Here is a 21,905-nt window from a genome sequence, read left to right on the forward strand (position 1 = left end):
ACGATGAAGCAACCATCAAAAAGGCCTGGAATTGTAAGTGAAGACCATCCCCAAAGCCATGCGTAAGAGATGACTATGGATATTTGGAATTTCCTAGGTCCTGGCTGATTCATTTGCTATTTATCTATTTCTTGGTTCTATAAACAGCTGAAAAGTGCTGGGGGGGGGGAACTCTGTAGAAACCCCTGTATGTGGATATTTTAATAGAGGGCCCCTCTCAGCATCACAGCCACAGTTGCATTAGTACTCAAGGCCACTTGTTCAGACTATCAAACTAATTTACCACAATCAGCAGTCCAATCACAAAGACCAAGATGCAAATCTATGAAACTGAGATCCATTTCCCCCTCCAAAAAAACTTGATATTGCCCTTCCTTTATATCTCCCCACCCCGCAAAGGAAAAGATAGACTAGAGTAAGGCATACCTTTTAAAATTTGGGCTTGAGGAGGAGTGAGAACTTCTGCTTATTCTCTTCACTGCAGGTGATGTAGCAGCAGCCACTTTGGAGGACTTCAAAGGAGATACAGATCCCTGAGAGATAGATGCCGTATTCAGTCTGAAAGAAGAAGAAGAAGAAGAACAAAAGTATGTTTTAATCATTTAGACAGAAGCATCTCGCTTAAACTAACATTTTGAGAAACGCAAGCTTAATACTTAGGCTACCTATTGGTAGGACAGAAACCACTGGGGAAATCATTTGGGGATTTGGGATATAGTGACCCCAGTATATTGATAAGATGCAGATTATCTTCTCCCAGAGTTCCATCAAATCCCAGAGAGGCAGTGGAAACACCACTCTAGGCGTCTGAGGTTAGCGATGCTCAGCAAACAAACAAACTAGCCTGGTGAGATGGAACCACTCAAGACTGTTATATGGACCAATTCATGCAAAGTGCTGTGCCCTGAAGACTCAGGTCCCCAGTCTGGATGTACTCTTAGATGCTGTACAACTGTCAAGGAAACTGCTCACAGAGATAATTTGAATCATGAAGAGCCACCCAAGTGAATATATTACAATGCATGGAGCAGGTTCAGAGCTGGGGCGGGAAACCTCTGGCACTCCAGATGTTGCTGCATTCCCAACTCCCAGCCCCCAGCCAGCATGGCCAGGGATAAGGGATACAGTGGTACCTCAGGTTAAGTACTTAATTCGTTCCGGAGCTCTGATCTTAACCTGAAACTGTTCTTAACCTGAAGCACCGCTTTAGCTAATGGGGCCTCCTGCCGCTGCGCCGCCGCTGCACGATTTCTGTTCTCATCCTGAAGCAAAGTTCTTAACCCAAGGTAATATTTCTGGGTTAGCAGAGTCTGTAACCTGAAGCGTATGTAACCTGAAGTGTACGTAACCCGAGGTGCCACTGTAATGGGAACTGTATTCCAATAATAAGTGGAGGGCCACAGATTAGCAAACCCTGCTTTAGAGATTTGGTTTCAATTACCACATCACTTCAAAGACTCACATTCAGAAGTCCACACTTATCTGTGTGGAAGAATGCATTTAAAGCCATTAAGCAGATGAGTCAGGGCAGCTTTCTGAATACGCATTTTGCTCGCTGGAATGATGCTCAAAGTCACTTTCAGTGTGGGATAATTTTAAGAGAAGGAAAGGTTTATATACATATTTACTTGTGAATCAGACACAAGAATGGCTCAGCGACATTCCCAACATTTAACATACCCACGGCAGGCTCACAAGGAGAAGTAGGTATAAAATATGTCCCACTGCAAAAGGCCGTTAACGGGAGCAAATTCCAACAACAGTTCTCTGAACATGAATTGTGATATAAGAAGCGGCTCTAACACACACAACTTACAGGGACAGTCACTTTTAAGTGAGAGGGCGAGGGGGAAACGGGACGTTTCAAGATCTGCCAAAAAGTCAGTGAAAATATAATCCAAATTGCTTCTCTGTGAACTATGGAAATAAGTACCTGAAAGGCTGGGACCTGGATCTGGAGTGCAGTTTCATATCCTCAAGCCTAGAAAATCAATGGCATTTTAAATCAAAAGTATTCCCACTATACAGCCAAACCTAAAATCCTTAAAATATATACAGTATAATAATCTAATTAAAGTCAAAACAAAAAAAAAATCCTTCCAGTAGCACCTTAAAGACCAACTAAGTTAGTTCTTGGTATGAGCTTTCGTGTGCATGCACACTTCTTCAGATACACTGACTATGGCAGACCAACACGGCTACCTATCTGTAACTGGAATCTAATTAAAGAACCAACAAGAATACTACATATTGATGAAACAGGAGTTTACTAATATACAAAGTACCAGGCTGTTCACTACATTTCTCTCCCAATCCGGAAACTGATTCCCAAAAAGGAAAGGAAATGAAAAACATTTTACCCATGCTCAGGAAGATTGGGATCTTCTCCAATGTCCCTGAGGAGGGAGCTCAACAGGGCATGTGTCTGCACTAAGAAGGTCCTCAATCTCATGCTGTACCCTTCAGACAGTGACCACCCAAAGCAGGGCCTCCTTCAACAGTCTTAAGGCACAGAGAGCCACATTCAGAAGGAAGACACAGCCTTTCATGGACAAAGTCCGAGGGTCAGTCCCTGGCATCACAAGTAAAAACAAAAGGACCAGGTAGCAGGTGATTAGACGCCTCTTCCTGAATCCTAGATAGATGATGCAGAGTAAGAATGTGGGTGGACCACATTCATACACGAAGTTACATTTCTTCAGGTAACTCAGAATCTGACTTCTATGAAATATTTTAAGCCTCTTTTCCCATTAAAACTAACATCTTTAGACAAAGAGCTGTCCCCAGCCTCTTGCCCCACGTCCCGGGAAAGTTGTTGTCAAAGCCTAGATAGGCATCGTTGTCCAAAGTAACAGATCTTTTAGTGCTGGACCTGTGAAATTAGGTGTTTTAAAGTATTGGTGGAATACCACCTGCTAATCTAGATAGCTCCCCGAACACGAGAACTGTGAATGGGTCACCTAAGAGTTCCCGTTGTAGCTGAACGTGGCTGCCTCCGAAGTTTTAAGGCACGAAGTTTGTCCCCTTGCGTCATACCATTCTTGATTTCCTGCTCTGAAGTGTCTTCCAATTCATTCTGGAAAATAGGTACAGTTCAACAAAATTAATGAGATTCAAAAGAGGATTGTGTTTTTTTGTTTTACTTTACCTGGGGCCCAGCCCTTTGAAGGCAATATATCTTTCCTTCTTGTGCCATATTGTTTTGGGTCCATTATCAACTACACAGATAACCCATGGGCTCAAGTTGCCATTTCCCACAAAGCCCTCTCAGGGTGCGCTTTCCACAACAGAGATATTTCACACATAAGCAGCTGAGTGCATCTTATCTAACAGGTTGGAATTTAAAAGTTGATGACCAGTCGTTCGAGAGGAAATACTCTAGCTCAGGCACAGGCAAACTCGGCTCTCCAGATGTTTTGGGACTACAATTCCCATCATCCCTGACCACTGTTCCTGTTTGCTAGGGATCATGGGAGTTGTAGTCCCCAAAATATCTGGAGGGCTGAGTTTGCCTTTGCCTGCTCTAGCTCAAATTATAAAAGCAAAGCTACACCTGCCCTCGGGTAACTTTGGAATTATCCTGTTCCAGGTTCTAAGATGGACAAAGGCCAAAAGCACAATGTAGTGCCGTCACATCAGTTAACACAACCAAGGTTGGACATAGCGTTGCCACATCTGCGTTTTGCTTTCTCTCCATTCCAACATACCTTGCGTTGTTTGGGGGGGACGGGACCCATTAGCTTGCAATTAACCTGAATGCCAATCAATGTGCTAACACTGAAACACATTTGGACAATCGTTCCTGGCTTCATAAGTTGTAGTTCCCAAGCTGGGGCCAAGTGCTCTTCCACGCTGCCTTCACAATGAACATCTTGGCTTGTATTCCAGCTATGACTGAGCCTGGAAACTTGAACTTACTGTCAGTGAGCAGACCAGGATATAATGTGAGAGCACTGAAAGTGGTATCTAATGTTTGTCATACTCAACAGGAGACCTGTTGAAATAGCTTGGGTCCATTAATCCCAATGAGCCTCCTCTGAGTAGAACTTTGTTGGCTGCAATCCTTAGCATATATATCATGGGGTAGCATAATAGCTAAGAGGCCTACTCCAGGAAGTAGTTTGCGGGGAAGACTGCTTGAACCCATGACACTTGTGCTGTTGGGGTCCCCAGGAAACTGTGTTGTCTCCCCCACTATTTAATTTCAATATGAGGGCACCGGAGAGGTCAATTGGGGATTTACATTGATGATGTTCATCTATTCTAAGAACTTACTAGGTAGCCTTAGACATGCTCTCTCTCAGTCTTCTTGCCCACACCTCCCCCGGTGTACTAAAGCAATAATAATACTGAACACTTTTTACAGGAGTAAAATATATGAAGTTATTTGAGAACCCGTGAAGTGTTCTGAACACACAAGAGTGAGATAGATGGATAAAAGACATATATCAAGCATTATTATATTTCAAAAACTACTCCATTGCAGCTTTTCTACTTGGGATATTAAGGAGATAATTCCAGTGAAATTTTACCTCTACATATTTATCCAAATTACTTTCTATTTTATTAAAAGTCCCACTGATGGAAATGTCATCCAAGCCAGACAGAATTCTGCTCATGCTGTCTTCATCTACTAATCTTGGTTTCTGTTTGGATCGGAAGAGGTCACCTTGGAGCCATAACATCGACTGCTTTCTATTTAACAGTGAAAAAAGGGCAAAATTAGTTCCAGCAAAATGCGTGTCAAAGTCACAGTATAAACAACTATTAATTTCTAAAAATATTTAAGTCTTCTTTGCAGAGTAGCCCCAGGGTAGGGTACAGTAAAATAGGACTTTCAACTTGGTTACACATACTGTAGCATTGGAAATCATTCATTATAGTATACATAACTTTATTTTAAATAATTTTATCTGGAAGTTTCTTTTGGGTGTTCTTGCTTCTTCAGACGTTTGATTGGGAAAGATTATCATAACCAGGAAAAAAAAATCAATTCTAATATACTGCATTACAAAATTGTGAAAATTTTATTTTATTGTGTCGTTAAAAGTTCATTTTAAATAACCTTTTAAATGTTTTCATGAAATGAACTGATGAAAATATAAATATGTTAAACTGATGCACATATAAACAGGATGCATCTAAAAAAAGTAGTTACTTTGTGTGACCATTGCCTTTTCCTTCATTTATGAAAAATAATGTAGCTGGGTGTTGCTGTTTTTTTTTTTAACTTTGTTATGCTAAATGTTACTGATTTCCCCCACAAGCAATTCCCGCCCCCCCTGCAGTTTTGCTTAGTAGACAACTCTGGAAGTGAGCCAAAAGAAATAGCATTATCCACATACTTTGACTCAGAGAAAAGCTCCCACAGGGAGGTTACATAACTGGTGAATAGGTCAGGATTAGAAAGATGGGGTGGGGGGGGAGTTATTTCTGCTTAGAGTGAGGAAGTTGATATCCAGTATAATTAAGTGTGATCTGAGATTATACTGCTGATGATGAAAGCCATTAACTCTTGAAATAACATGCTGGGAATCTGTGTCACATATGAGCAAAGATTAAGAGGTGAAATATATGTTAGCCTTTCTTCTAATTATCGAGGAAGCTTTTGTTTCTCCTTTAGATTATCTTATTCATACATTATAAAGTGCACATGAACAACTGTTTACAATTATTTCCCAGCATTTATTTGTTAGGAGGCTAACTGTCCAGAAGTAACGCTTGGAGTATTTTGGGTAGGACAACTGAAAAACACAATCTAAAAGAACAGAGACCTTTGCACAGTTCAAGTTCCTTTGCCCCCTGCTTCTGCAATGACAGCCTTTTTACTCTAAATAGCACAGTTCTTACAGGGAAGGTTAGGACTCCAGTCTAGCAATTTGCATGTTCATTGATGAGCTTCGATATCAACACAGAGCTTCACGCGAGAAAAGGATTTTGTGTTCTTCTCAGATGTACAGGACACAATTGAAAAAAAAGAATGCAAGGAAGTTTTCTTGACACTAATGAGAAAACATGGGTTCTTCAACTGGACCTGAGCACTACTGTTCAGGCTTTCCTACTGAAAACTAAAATATGTTCTAGCCCGTTTCAAATGCTTTCTAGTGCTATTATTCTGTCTCACATAGGGATCCAGGGATTGCAAAGGTGAGAAAGTTATCACTACAAAAAGAACTGGGACTCAATGCATTTAACCTTTTAAATCCCAAAGTTAGGGGATATGTGCCTTTTGGAACAGCCAGGAATACAGAACTCTCTGTGCCAAAAGCATTATTTTCTATAAACTACAAAACAATGGCAGTATGAATTAGGAGCATCGTTCACTGTTGTTTTATGATGTTTGTTCTAGATAGTTATTTTAAGCATTAAAAATTGAACTTTTTTTTTAATTAAAAAAAAACCTCTCTGAAAAGAGCCAAAATTCCAAACGTGAATCATCGCTTTGTGAGAAAGCAACTTTTGTTCATCTCTGGCATTTAAACTTGCGACCTTTAGCAAAGAGGATAAACTCTGAAACCTCCTTCTCAGCCGATTTGCCAATGTGCTCATGTGGTCGTTCTCGGATGTTAAAACGCCTACATTCTGTCTTGCTAATATCAATATGCCCTCAGCTTTCCTGGCTCTGCACCTTTCAGTAACCAGTACTTTTCCGGGAACAATTCAAAGTGTTGGTGCTGACCTTTAAAGCCCTAAACAGCACTCGGTCCAGTATACCTGAAGGAGCGTCTCCACCCCCATCGTTCTGCCTGGACACTGAGGTCCAGCGCCGAGGGCCTTCTGGCAGTTCCCTCCCTGCAAGAAGCGAAGTTACAGGGAACCAAGCAGAGGGCCTTCTCGGTAGTGGCGCCTGCCCTGTGGAACGTCCTCCCATCAGATGTCAAGGAGATAAAGAACAATCTGACTTTTAGAAGACACCTGAAGGCAGCCCTGTTTAGGGAAGTTTTTAATGTTTGATCTTTTATCGCATTTTTAATCTTCTGTTGGAAGCAGCCCAGAGTGGCTGGGGAAACCCAGCGAGATGGGCGAAGTATTAATAATAAGTTGTTGTTGTTGTTGTTGTTGTTGTTGTTGTAGTAGTAGTAGTAGTAGTAGTATAATCGGAGCTGGGATTAATCCTGTCAGATACCTGGATACCACATAACAATATCTAGCATATTCTGCTTAACTACTGTTGGGCTGTAAATAGTGACATATTTCCCAAGGGAAATGGCCATAAAATTGCTGGTGGTGAACTTTTCTCAGCCAAAGGACTGCTTCATCCCCTCATGGGCAAACTTCTGGGGCTACATACCAGTGATATGTGGGGCCAGATGTAAAGATGGGCAGAGCAATGGATGTGACTCTTTCCTTTTCTACAACAGGCTACATTCCAGCCATGTGAAAGTTGGAGGTTGACGCATACCTAGACTACCAAAGTCTCCTTCCTCCTTTCTGGGCAAGCAAGGGAAATTATCACAGTTGGAAGGACACTTTCCAGCCAGGCAAATGTACTGGGGGCAAGAGAAGAGTCCAGAGGGCCAAACTGAGAGGGTCAAGGAATAGCCACATTTGGCCTGGGGTTCCCCACCATCACATTAAGCTGCATCTTGCAAATGAGTGCCTATCTAATGTAGGGGCCCTATATATGCATGAGTCAAGAGAAGCAGATTCAAGACAAGCCTAAGATAATTGTCAATGATTCCATGAATGGGGCGGGCGGGCTGAAAAGTCCTCTCACTGCTAATCAGTTGTTGTAAAAAGGTTACACAGAATAGGAACGGGAGGCAACGCCATTACATCTTCCAATTGTGCTGTGTGCGCAAGTCAGGTGGAATGATACCCCCTTCTTCACCCTCCATGTGCTGTTCTCCCAACCCCATGGCAGTTCTCCCAACCCCACAGATCCAATTTCAGGGGGCATATGGGGAGGGAGCCCCACGGAGCAAGCAGAAGTTGTTGTGCAGGGTTCAGCTGATGGAGCTAGGTAGGTGAGTCCCACCTCTTATGTACGGGGCAACAGGGCAAGAGACTCGTCATAGAGGACAAGTTCAGATTGTTTCTCAACTTTAAGCTAGAGCGAGTGAGAAAGGGGCTTCAGGTGACTGCACCACCCCCAGAAATGCAACCTCATTGCCACTGATACCACAGAGAAGGGTAAGGGGACATTCCATTTACATACAAATTAGTTTTCTTTGGAGAGTTAGAGACTGTGTAGCACCTATTTATTAAAAAGATGTGTAGATTACCCTTCGGAAAACAAAATGCAGCATGCAGCATTAAAACACGAATACAATTTTTGAAAAAATATAGCTCTGTGTTAACCTTTACCCTCCATTCTTAAGGAAATCAGCCCTGAGAGCTCACTGGAAGGACAGATCCTGAAGCTGAGGCTCCAATACTTTGGCCACCTCAGGAGAAGAGAAGACTCCCTGGAAAAGACCCTGATGTTGGGAAAGATGGAGGGCACAAGGAGAAGGGGACGACAGAGGACGAGATGGTTGGACAGTGTTCTCGCAGCTACCAACATGAGTTTGACCAAACTGCTGGAGGCAGTGGGAGACAGGAGTGCCTGGCGTGCTCTGGTCCATGGGGTCACGAAGAGTCGGACATGACTAAACGCCTAAACAACAATAACAACAACCTTTACCCTTGGGCGATGCATTGCAGTGTGTGTGTGTGTGTGTGTGTTTTAGCATGTGTGGGTTTCATGAGTAATGTGACATGTATGTGTGAGTGATAAATACAACGATGGAGAATGTGTGGCATGGAATCAGAACCTTGAATTTTGCTGACACATTTCCCTGACCAATTTCCCTGACCAGCTACAATATTTAGCGCCACTACAACATCATTACCAATTGCATCACCATCAGAACTGCGAATCCCATAAGGCAAATCAGATGGTCAATCTATCATCTTAAGTGGGTAGCCCTACTACTTCTTGTGGGTTTTCTTTTCTATGGGCACTACGGCTTGAGTGATTCCACAAAATATATTTTAGATCTTTCCTCCCTCTTCAAGAACACGTAGAAGAAAAGGGCCAGTATTCCACTTTGAAAGAAGTTATGTACATTCATGACAGAATTGCAAGTACATCCTGATACCTTAATCCATACAATTCGTATGAATTGTAGAGTTGGAAGGGACCATGAGGGTCATGTAGTCCAACCCCCTGCAATGCATGAATCTTTTGCCCAATGTGGGATTTGAACCCAAGACCCAAAGATTAAGAGTCTCATGTTCTACCGACTGAGCTGTCTGCGGTTATCAACAAAGATATCACATTACAAATGCACACAAAATACTGACTCACTCTGCTCAGCCAAAAAGTCACGTAGGAGGATTAAACTACTTTACAACTTCTTAACCCGTGCACTGAAGCTACAATAGCCATCATACCCTGCGTAACACAATAAATCGGAGCTGTAATAAATTAGAGTATAGAGCAGGAATCGTTCTCGCAATTTCAGCCGAGAGAATTCTAAGAAAGTCACTGAATAATCTGGCATTCATGCAGCAGACTTGCTAAGCTCTACAGAGACAGGAAAACGTCTGGTGTGGAACAGCAAATTATATGATTAACAGAGGTGTCATACTTACTCCTCAAGGAAGTGCTGCTGGGGTCCAATAATAGAACCTGGCCTGCACATTCGTATCCAGGCAATGGCTTCAGAATGTGTGAATCTATAGTGCTTCATTATATAACAAGCTATCAGTGTTCCTGTTCTTCCTAGCCCAGCTACGGTGAGAACATGGGGTGGGGTGTGGGGTGGGGAAGAGACATAAAATTGATGTTAGGTACAGAACTACACGCGTTTAAGAATATCGACGAATTCCTCTAAATGTGTGATATTTCATAAAACTTGTTTCCTTGTACCATGTCCTAATGTTTTACAAAAGAACATTACTGATGTCTATTTTAAACACCAGGAATCCATCGTAGTACAAACATCCTGCTAGATCCCACAGAGCCCTGCTAATTCCTGTCTTAACCTCCACTGCCCTTTCTATTCCTGCTCTGGGTAAATCTACTGAACAAAGGTATACTGCTTTGCTGCACAAGTCAAACTGAAGGCGTATGCGAAAAGTGAAACTATATGTGATGTTTGTCACATGAAAAGGCATTACCTTGTCAAGGTCTCCCTTCCCTTTTAATGTGAAAGATCATTTATTTACATGGTGTGAAGATTTCGGGATATGGGAGTATTTCTGTCACACACCATTAGCTGCTCATAGCTGGAGGATGCCACAAGACAGGGTGACACTGAATCTGCATTTATTCTGCTACATTTCTGTTTCTCAGTGTAACTCCATCCTAAGTATTCTTTTTTAAAAAAATTGGTTTATTAGAGTTGCTCTTTTCCCCACCCCACCCCAAACACGTTTAGTGCAAGATTTACTAGGATTTCAGCACCTAATGAAAAAACCACCAACACAGCTGATCTTCATCTCCTCAGCTAGCAGTTTATGATTTGCTGGGGATGCATTTTTATCCAGAATGTATTTTTTAGGGTTGTGAATTCAGGATCATGAGAGTCGCATAGGCACAAGCTGCAATGAAGAAGCCAAGGTAATCTTCAGCTAACAGAGCACCGCAACAATTGGTGTCCAATGCTGTTACCTCTCCGGGTTCTTTCATTAGCTTAGTACATGGCTCCTGTGAAATGTCTTTTATTAGTTTTAACCCTGGTCAGCCTGAGACGGAAATAGTTTTGTTCTGGAAAAGTTTGTTCCCATTCAAAAGAAACACTGATATTTTCCCTTCAGAAGACAGTAGGGAGAATGAATCTCTAGGATGGTTGTGGGCCCAAGAACAGAAGCTGATTGGCTTTTTAAAAGAAAATGAACAAAAGCCAAAAAAGCACCTTGCCCTCTGCTTTCAGCTAATTAATAAGAAAGAAGGGGCACGGAGAGAGGAAATGCAACACTATACTTTTACACCCCTGCTTTCCAAATAAGAATCGTTTCATTTGAGCAGAGCACAGCACACCACAGACAAATGGGAAAATTTATCACTGCTATCCCAACAGCATAAGAACAGTAATTTCTATGTCTACAAGATAATTTTTTTAAATATTGAAAAGACACGCTTCACTAAAAAGAGAGGCAACAGCATCACTCAGTGGAATAAAATAGGGTCTGCATTAAAAACAGCGGGAACCATTATGAAATTTCTGCTCAAAATCACAGCCGAAGCTTTTCATAATTTAGACTATTTTACCCAACACAGCATTTTTAAAATTAAGATCTGAGAATGCTATTTTCAAAGCTGATTATTTATTCCTCTTCGTGCCAGAATACAATACCACTGAATTGCTTTTCCTTTTGGAAGAACTCACCTTTACAATGCACAGCTATGGCACCTTCTGCTTCCTCAGAGATGGTCAAGAACTGTTGCAATATACTGTCACTTGGCGTGCTTCCGTCTATGAAGAACAGGTCGTAGTGGTCAAACCCACCATCTGTGAAACGCTTTGCCTCATAAATCTTCTTGTTGAGTCTTATGACAGTTGTTATGTTGTGCTTCCTGAAATATGGGAAATAGGCTTCTGGTGCATGGAGAGGGTAGCCTGTAACAGGAAGAGCGAAAACGCCTGGCTGTTTGTATACGACCTCCAAAAACTTCCTACTGGTACAGACAACAACTACAACACCAGACTTTAAACACTTTTTGTTTAAAAACGAACATTACTAACGTAATCAACATAGTGTAAAAAGAAAGCAAACGTTACTAAGAAAATCTGTGCAAGTATACAAAGTTGAGCGGCCTAAAATTGTAGTCAATAAACTTTCAGTCACGGAACCTTAGTTTGCACAACGCATTAAGCCAAATATAGCTTAGTGAGACTGTGCAAATGTTCACTGCTTTGGTCTTTCCTTGGAGATAGATATATGTAGATATAGATATAATCTGCTGTGTTGCCATAGTCAAGGTTGCCCTAGCATGTTGGTGTTATGCACTCTCACCTAACTATGAGGTGTAGCCATGAACAAATCTTGGTTTATAGCTCATGGTTGGTGTGGAGACAGCCACGAGTCTTTGCTCAGGTGTCATGCTAAGCCAAACCTTGGCTTATCTTCATGAAGCAGAAAATACCAAGGAGCAAAGCATCTGCAAGCTCATTCCTGGGAGCCTGCACAGTATTGCTAAGCCTGTAACAGTGACATGTGAACAAGGAACAAACTAATGCTATTAGCTAACGTTGCAAGAAGCTGAACAACTAATAGGGTAGAAGAAGTATGAGTGGAAAACCCCCTTCTTCAATTAGATGTAGACCAGAATGCAGCATTCTTGCATCTTCCTCATCACCATGAAAATGACTTGATTAAAACAAGCATTAACAAAAAACTCTCCAGGTATCTGTATATTAGAGTAGAACATTTACAGCTGTGGGGTACAACAACTAATGTATTTTCTATTTCTTCCCTCAGCTAACTCAGCAAGTCAACAACACACTGAAATATGCATGCTCTTCCTTTCTATGCTGCCCCCCACAGTTTCCTTTTTATATAGCTTTTGAAGATATGTGTTATAGTTCAGTAGCTACCAAACTGATAAGAGCTATGGCTCGTTTAAAGAAAGCAGAACAAATTTAAGGCTAGATACAAGAGTCTGAGATACAAGAATATCCTAGGGCAATTCTTAATAGCAAGATGTTCCCTGTGCTTAAATCGGGCATCAAAAGGAAAATGATTTACAAAAAAAAAAAAAGAGAGAGAGAGAGAGCCCAACCACTTGAGTCTGGATTTTTGCTTTTTTTGCTTTTAGGAATAAAACATTCATTCTGAATAGGAGAATAGAAAACTAGCATATTGGTCTAAAAGAAGTGAGTATTATTTTAGCCACTACAGTATCTAAAACAGGGAATAATGCCACCTTATAGGTTTCACTCTAGATTAGAATCATAGGGTATGTATTCATGAAGTCCTCAGTCTGCAATACTGTATGCCTGGACTCCACTGGCAGAGACCTCATAGGAAGGCAGATCATTCTGCCCCAGAATCTGCCTCATTGGCAATAAAGAATTCATATTTTATGTAGCATGTTCAAACATAACCTTAGGAATCCTTACAACTATCTAAGACCATTATCTATGTATTATAGATGCTGGGCTAGTCCCTCCAACCGTCCTGCCTTCATTTTCAACTCTTATGTTTAATAGTCCTCATAGGCAGTGCCTATCTTCTCCCCAAATGTTAGCTTTGTAGGTCATTTGTAATTAAACTTGTAGTTCATGCAAACTGCCAGTTTTAAGAATGAAAGAAGGAAGGTTCGTTGTCTTCCCCACTTATAAGCTATTTTCATCTAACGATAATTATTTTTTTTTAAAAAAAAATGCAGACATGAAACAATGTTCATTTGGCCTCTATGGGTACTTCCAGACAAAAGCTCAATAGCACAAATGGGTCTCTGGAAACAGGTTGGGTTTTTAAAAAACGTATTTGATCTTCCACAGAAAAGGTTAAATAAGGAGGGTCAATACTGATGCTAATGGCAGCATGTAGATGCTGTAAAAAGCTTGTGCACATGAGCTTACATTAAACACCCATTTGGAAGCACCCTTGTAGCTTTTTAACACATCCACACAACTATTGTTTCCACTAATAGCATGGTGTTCTCCAAAGGGGTGCATACAATGTTCCTGTGCATACAGCAAGGTCTCAATATCTACTTTTCACACATGTAGATCAATGGATCACAGTCAATTTACTAGTCATGCAAAATACACACAACTCTACAAAAAAAGACAGGAAAAAACAGATACCATTTTCTATCTTGGTCTTTGGATGTGGTCCACTAAATGCCAAAAATTTTCCTGGGACGATCCAGTTGAAGTCACCATTTTCAACTCGCTAGTGGAAAACAAAAGCAGAGACTTAGAAAAATATTTATCTTCACAATAGTTTTTGAACAAGGTCCTCTTCTGCAAAGCTTTTGAAAAGTCATTTGTTGTCTGCTCATAAGAGAGAGTTGTATTGACATTGTACAGTTTACCTGCTTGCAATATCTACTTGGAAAGATTTGTCAGTTTGCTCAAATTTTACCCAAAGCACTTCTTCCAGGACCAAAGAAGTGTCTCAATCTCTTTTCCTCCAGTTAAGAGCAGCAATGGAAGTCTGTGACATGATTAAGACTTTCAAAACTAATCTTTAAGGGAAGACAAACTGAGACCAATTAGCTTTGTTGTTTTTTAAAATGTGGTAAATACAAGCTTCTGGCCAACTATCACTTTCATGCTTCATCCTCTTATTATGCCAAGTGTGAAGCAGAGATGAAGCAGAGGTGCGTATCAGCTGAAGTCATCAGTAGGATGCAAATGGAGCAAGCATGTTGGATACCATTCATCCCCAATAGCTTCCATTTTAAACCTAGATGTTGAGAGTACCACAATAATGTAGTAAAGCTACTTCATGTTCCTTTTTAAAGTGCACACTTAATAAAATCTTAATTCTACAGGTATACTTGTAACAGAGACAGGGTTGGCTGTGGTAGTTCACTGCTGTGTATTTTGTCAAACACTCCTCTATTTTACATACACACAAACAGAATTCCAAGGTCATCAATAGGCCTAGGCATATTTAATTGGGTGCAGACGGCAGATTTAAGGGAAGTGAATAAAAGGGTCCAGGATCCAAGGAACTGCATGTGGAACTAGGCTCATGAGCCCACTGTGGCTTTAAGACTTTCTTTTCTAGCAACTGCAAGCACCTATGCTGAAGAGCAAGTTATTTTTGAAAGAGAGGATGTCATAGGGCATGCGAGATTAAAAAGAATTCCAGAACTCAACTAGGTGTGTCCAAGCCCCCTCTTGTAAGGCCTTAAGCAGTTCTTTTGTTTTTGTTTTATTATGTATTTTTGTGTTCTCATTTTTTTTATTTTTCTGTTGTTAACTGCCCTGAGATCTTCGGCTGAAGAGCGGCATACACATTTTATAATTATTATTATTAATTCTTTAGATCCTGGCCAGAGTGTCTGCTTAGATACAGCGTGAAGCTAAATCTCTGTGAGCGTTAAAAATAAGTGACACTGTCATTCTTAGCAATTTGTATTAAGTTGAGATGAAAAGGAGGCAGCAAATTTTAAATGAAAAAGATTATATAGAAAAGGTTCAAAATTCTTTTTTTTTTTTGAAGGACAAGAGGTGCTACTTCTGGAAGCTTCAGGTTTTTTTTTTTAAAAAAAACTTAACCCCAAAGTTAATTTTTAACAAGTAGTGCAAGCATTTCACAATGCGACCATTGGTTAATCCACCTACCTACTCTTCCTGTTGGAAAAACTTGACCAGACATGTTCTAAATACACATTCTCAAGTACTCTCTTCAAACAACAATGTTTCAGACTTAGAACACATAAAATACTGGGCAAGGCAAATAGAAGTGACATTACTTGCCCAGTAAAATGATGCAGCAGTAAACTTGAGGCATGCAATAGCCATTACTCAGACTCCACAAGCTAAGAACCAGGTAGACATAAATAGCATTTAACACTGGTCAATTACCCTAATAATACATTTCCCTCTTCGGACTAAGTGAACAAGAGAAATTGAGAGGAGAAGGAGTTCCCCCCTCACTTCTCTTATATTGAGAACTCATTTTTTTAAAGGATGGCATTTGCACAGTACCATGCAATACAGATCCTCTAATCCAGGGGTGGGCAACCTAAGGCCCGGGGGCCAGATGCGGCCCAATCGCCTTTTCCATCCAGCCTGCGGACGGTCTGGGAATCAGCGTGTTTTTACATGAGTAGAATGTGTTCTTTTACTTAAAATGCATCTCTGGGTTATTTGTGGGGCTTGGAATTCGTTCACTGCCCCCCCCCCCAATATAGGCCGGCCCAGCACATGGTCTGAGGGATGGTGGACCAGCCCACGGCTGAAAAAGGTTGCTGACTCCTGTTCTAATCTCATTATAAGTGGATCATGCCATGGCGCTCAGCAGCCTTTCACTTCTTTGTATTTGCTCTTTTACTGAAAAAGAAATGCATCAATAACTGGAAGGTAATTGGGAAAGAAAGCAGCAATGCACCAATTGTGCAGCACCTACAATTTAGGAAAAACCCAAGCTTCGCCACAAAGCAGAACTACTTGTGCTTAATAAGTGCATGTTGAAACTCAGGCAAACTATTCAGTTCAGAAGACGCACAAACCTCATAATGCTCATACTCATCTGCATCAAATGTCTTGAAGTCAATAAATCCATGCTGTAAGGCCTAGAAAACAAAAAATGTCAAGTTCACAGGCAACCATCCAAAGGACATTTTGAACCATTTAAATCTGAATGAGCACCAAGCTGGTCAAATATATGGGACAAATGGAAGGCAGTTTTCATAGGATTTTTTCTTGGGGTTTTTTTAGGAGTCTCTCTTGTCCCCTCTATTACTTGCCTTAGCTATTGAACCTTTAAAATATAGCGATTAGGTTAAACAGATTTATCACCGGGGTTCAAATAGTAAAGCAAGAAATGAAAATATGTCTCTACGCATTTCATGCATCTCTAAGGACACTAATAGGAATAATCAATTGTCCCCATATTCCCAGTTTTGTTTAACTGTAATATACTATCTGGTTGTAAGACATACCATCCTATCCAAACGATCTGGAATTAATCTACACAAACTGTAGATAGTATTGTTAAAAACATTCTGTTCCTGATACTAATACTAATACAGTGGTACCTCGGTTTAAGAACAGTCCTGTTAATTAACTATTTGGTTTACGAACTCCGCAAAACTGGAAGTAGTGTCCTGGTTTGCGAAATTTAACTCGGTCTAAGAACAGTGGAAGGGCACTGGCTGCGGGAAGCCTCATTAGGGAAGCGCATCTCGGTTTAAGAACAGTTCCGGTTTAAGAACGGACTTCCGGAACGTATTAAGTCCGTAAACCGCAGTACCACTGCACACAAATTAAATATCTAGCAATTTATTTTCAAAAGAACAAACACAAATCAAATAGTTCAGTAGGATCATCAGATATTATTAAAAAGAATCAATGAAAGATTTAAATTGCTGGATTATTATTCCTATATGCTGGTTGGTAAGAGATTTGATAAAAATAGATCTATTACTATCTATATCTATATCTATCTATATCTCTATTTTTACAATTAACCATTAGGGCATGATTGAGCTATTTTACAAAATTCATCTTTAATAATAATAGTAATTATAGTAATAGTAGTAGTAGTAATAATAATAATAATTTCTACCCCATCCATCTGGCTAGGTTTCCCCAGCCACTCTGGGCAGCTTCCAACAAAAGATTAAAAATACATTAAAACACCAGTCATAAAAAACTTCCCTAAACTGGGTTGCGTTCAGATGTATTCTAAAAGTCAGATAGTTGTTTATTTCCTTGACATCTGATAGGAGGGCGTTCCACAGGGCGGGCGCCACTACCAAGAAAACCCTCTGCCTGGTTCCCTGTAACCTCACTTCTCACAATGAAGGAACTGCCAGAAGGCCCCTGGCGCTGGACCTCAGTGTCCGGGCAGAACAATGGGGGTGGAAACGCTCCTTTAGGTATACTGGGCTGAGGCCGCTTAGGGCTTTAAAGGTCAACACCAACACTTTGAATTGTGCTCGGAAACGTGCGGGGTACATATGGTATGGTAAATATACAAGACCTGCTTACAAAATATTATTTAGATCTAAATGATGTGGAGAAGCAGCATTACCAGATATTAATTTTTATCATTATACTTTTAAAAAGGCAAGGATAAGGCTGTTGGTTTCTGTTGGATAACATCAGAAGCACAGAGCAGGATGTGCTGAAAATGCATTTTAGTTAATTTATTCTGGCTTCCGAAAATCAAAAACATTGAGCCCTATCCTGGGAGAGACAGCTGAAAGTACGCTGAATGTGTGGTATATATTAAAAGCAATCCTAACTCCCAGTCAAGAGAGCACTGGAGTTGAATGGAGTTGTGGAGCCACCACTGTATATAAAGCCTTGCCGCTCATGTCATCCCGAGCAGTGGTGGTTGTGATGTGGCAGTTATTTTACCTAAAAAGGATAACAGTTCTGATATAACCTGCCCCGTCCTCCCGATATTGACTTGCTGGGGAGTTAATGGGAGAGAAGGAAGGAAGGAAGCAAAAACCTGAGGCACAGGTGCTGCTACACAGTCACGTGTATGAATGCCACATCTAATGTCAAGGGTGGGTTAATACGGGAGCTGGTGATATAGCAGGGCTAGCTGATATAGCAGTTTTGTCACTTTGTCCAATGAGGGACTCCACTATAGGTCACTACAAAATTCTGCTAAAACTAAATAGTGCACCTGTCAGCAGTTCAGAGCTCTAGCTGCTTGAAAGAACACCAGTGCAAGTAGATAAATAGATACCACTGTGGTGGGAAGGTAAATGGTGTTTCCATGCGCTCTGGTTTCCGTCATGGTGTTCCATTGAGCCAGAAGCTGCTTAGTAATGCTGGCCACATGACCCGGAAAGCTGTCTGTGGACAAATGCCAGCTCCCTCGGCCTGAAGCAAGATGAGCGCCACACCCCATAGTCGCCTTTGACTGGACTTAAACCATCCAGGGATCCTTTACCCTTTACCTTTTCACCTGCATGTGCCTAAGGATATGATTTCTCTTTCAAATGCATTTTGTGACGTTACCTTTTTTATTCCTTGTAGACAATCCAGAATAGTTAGATTATATGTACTGTTCCCAAATGAGGCATCCCTATAAAAAGAGAAATATCAGCATATTCCAGATAAATACAAAAACATCTACCTATCATACCCCATTTTAGTAAATGGCTATATTTTAAATTTCTGAAATTTGACCCTCAACATGAAGGTTACACATGAAAATGCTTCTACACACAATTCTCCTCAATTTATTGATGGTACGTTCATCTAAAATGTTTATAGGATGAACTCAAATAGAAAGTATTATTAATTATTAGCTACACGTATACTTTGTATACCATGTATACAAGGAAGCATACATGTTTCTCCTGCCTCGCATTCAACTTTACCGTAACAACAACCCTATGAGGTAGGCCAGCCTGAGAGAGCGAGACTGGCCGAAGTTCATCCAGTGAGCTTCATAGCAGAGTGGGGATATGAACCTTCGTCCCCTGGCCTCAGTCCAGCACCTTAGTCATTGCACTTCTGGCTACTTAAATATAATTCACACGTCTGGAATTAGTCCTACAGACACATTTCAAGTGTATTTTGTGACGTTACCTTAGTCCTACAGACACATTTCAAGTGTATTTTACTGCTACTATTTTAAATCACAGTTCCCTCCAGAGACTGAATGGAACATGGCGCAAAAGAAAGCTGAAGGAAGAAGAAGAGAAGGTAAATGATGCTCCCTCAAACCAGCTTTTCAGACTATTAGACTATTATATTCACCATATGTTCCTGGATTAAGAAATAGGTTTTGTTTGTTTGTTCATTTCGTAAGAGTCTATGAAGCCTTACACATATATGAGATTACTCAAAATTGGGACTATACATAGCACACAGGACTAGTATTTTAAATTAGAATTACTTAAGATGATAGTTCTCCACTTCACTATGTATACTTCACCACTCCTCAGCATTTAAAATACTCATGCAAAAAAAAGGGAGTATAACACCGATGACAAAAATGGAGCTTAAAAATAATTTGAAACAATATCTTCCTAAATGTTTGGCAATTCTACTTAAAATGGATACTCCACAGACTCTGCTTGGACTATTTCCCCCTCGTTTAAATAGATATTAATCAATCTAGGGTGGCCATCGCAACTGGGAAATTAGAACTACAATGTAGATAGCAATTTTGGCTGTGCTTCACTGGATCAGCACAAATAGCTGGAAGAATAATTCACTTTCAACTCTAATTTCAATACTCTGCAGTTTTCCATTATAAGTATTCTTAGATATGTCTGAATGTGCACCCACACCCCTGACCTCCAAGAGGGCTATTTGCATCTTCTCCCTGACACACATATATTACTAACTGCTACAAAAGAAGAAGCGATAGGAACCGAGTTAAAGAGAAACCTTGCCCGTGCACTGCAGAATAATCTTTCATCCATTGACGATACTATTTAATGAGGTTTTTGTAATACTGTATTTAGAATATGTATGGAATTTATCTGGAAAGTCTATTCACACAAGCAGCAGAAGCAAGACTTTTGCTAATGCACCATATGTTGGCTACTGAAACTTAGTCTGTACATAATGCTTGCCTGAAACGTTTGCATGGGAAAAGTCAAACTGACGACATGACCTCCTGAGCTTTGAGAATCAAAATCTAAATATAGATTCCTGTTTAATCATTCATCATTCAGTGACACTTTACTGTGTTTTGGACAGTCTACCCAGGGCTAGTTAAAGAAAAAAAAAGGCTAGATACTTGCTAAGAAACCAGTATTAGTCTCAAAGCCTATTATTATTATTATTATTATTATTATTATTATTATTATTATTAACGTACAAAGAACCTAACATTTTCTAAGACAGGGATGGTCTGTAAAAGATAATCTAACAGATAAAATAACAAATGGAAAAAAAGGATGGTGAGGGAAAGGAAGGCAAGTATTGGAGCAACTGCTTATTCACTCCAATGAAATTAACAGGCCTTAAGTTAGATATGGACATTGATTTCAATAGGCCTACTCTCAGGGCCGGATTTAGGTTTGATGAGGCCCTGAGCTACTGAAGGTAATGGGGCCCTTTATATGTCCAGCTGTCCTTTGTCAACAACAAATTGTCGCTGTTTTTTTGTGTTGAATATATGCTATATGGTAATTTAAGGACCTAATAGGTATCTAAAGCCATTTGCACATAACAAAATAGGAAGCTACACAACACAAAACACTGTTGCTGTATGTAGGTTTTATTTGTTTTTTTATCTTATATTTTGGAAACGTACATCCAGGTTTTTTTCCTTTCATTTTTTTGGGGAGCCCCCAAGAGAGTGGGGCCCTAAGCTATAGCTTGCTTAGCTTATACGTAAATCTGGCACTGTCTACTCTGAGTAAATGTTAGTTGAATGCAACTCGGGGGCTGTCTTCCAGAGTGACTGTGGGTGCCTTAGCTGGTGGCAGAGGCCAAAGTATGCCTCACTTTGGTTTAGCAGTCTTAAGGCAATTGGCAGCTAAAGGAGTGTGTTTGTTCTTTGTGAAGTGGGGGGGGGGATAAGGAAATTCCCTGCAACACATTCTCTGGCCGATGAACAGGCTTATGTTTTCCCCTTTAGTTGCCATAATACAGCTAAGGCAAGCAATGCTAAAAGCATTAAGAAGTATTTTAACCACACTAGCTAATGGAGGATGTTGTAAAGGTAGCTTCAAGGGAACCTGAATTTGCAATAGGCAATGATTGGATGTTTAATGCAAAATCTGAATGCCAGATGTGTAAGGAATCCCAGATGTGTGAAAGCAGGCTGCAATTACTCTCAAAAAGGAAAAGCATAACATGCACATTCTCTGATGCACTCCGCAAGGCCGACGTAAAAAGCGTTACTTGATTAATCACGAGTTTTAATCAGATCTGCTTATGAATAATACAACTCTCTCGGGGGGGGGGGGGGAATGGCTGTGTTCAGACAATTGTGTACCAGCTTCTTAAGCTGCTATATAAAGGACTCTAACAACCATCAAGTCAGCTGTCTTGGCAGGAAATGCCCTGTCCTGGACATGGTCAACTGATCTGCTCCTGGAGCTGATGGGATTTGGAGGCAAAGGGTGCTTCCAGGAATGGTCCGCGCTTTATCAAGGGCAAGACTGTCAGAACCACCAGTAACATCAGCGAGAGGTTGATGCCATTATAGACAACCAGATTAATTTATAATTACCGTATTTTTCGCCCTATAGGACGCACCGTCCCATAAGGCGCACCTAGTTTTTTTGGGGGGGAAATAAAGGGGGGGGGAATTATTTCCCCCCCAGGCGTGGGGCTGGGGCGGGGGAGGCCCGAGCTTCC

General features: G+C 40.7%; 1 protein-coding gene across 8 annotated transcripts in view; it reads right to left on the minus strand.

The window, feature by feature from the left end:
- Positions 1-21,905, minus strand: part of CDC14A (cell division cycle 14A) — a 96,733-nt gene that overhangs the window by 45,643 nt on the left and 29,185 nt on the right. For 7 of the 8 annotated variants that reach the window (XM_083743398.1, XM_083743394.1, XM_083743399.1 and 4 more), the window contains 9 exons: positions 18,597-18,663; positions 16,127-16,189; positions 13,746-13,833; positions 11,319-11,549; positions 9,580-9,718; positions 4,533-4,695; positions 2,961-3,076; positions 1,934-1,981; positions 427-558 (listed from right to left, as the gene is read on the minus strand). In XM_083743398.1, the coding sequence (XP_083599524.1) occupies positions 427-558; positions 1,934-1,981; positions 2,961-3,076; positions 4,533-4,695; positions 9,580-9,718; positions 11,319-11,549; positions 13,746-13,833; positions 16,127-16,189; positions 18,597-18,663 (1,047 nt within the window). The remainder of the gene's footprint in view (positions 1-426; positions 559-1,933; positions 1,982-2,960; positions 3,077-4,532; positions 4,696-9,579; positions 9,719-11,318; positions 11,550-13,745; positions 13,834-16,126; positions 16,190-18,596; positions 18,664-21,905) is intronic. The other variant, XM_083743396.1, reaches the window with a different exon arrangement.

This window comes from Podarcis gaigeae, assembly GCF_964106915.1.
Source record: "Podarcis gaigeae genome assembly, chromosome: 6".
Classification (NCBI taxonomy): domain Eukaryota; kingdom Metazoa; phylum Chordata; class Lepidosauria; order Squamata; family Lacertidae; genus Podarcis; species Podarcis gaigeae.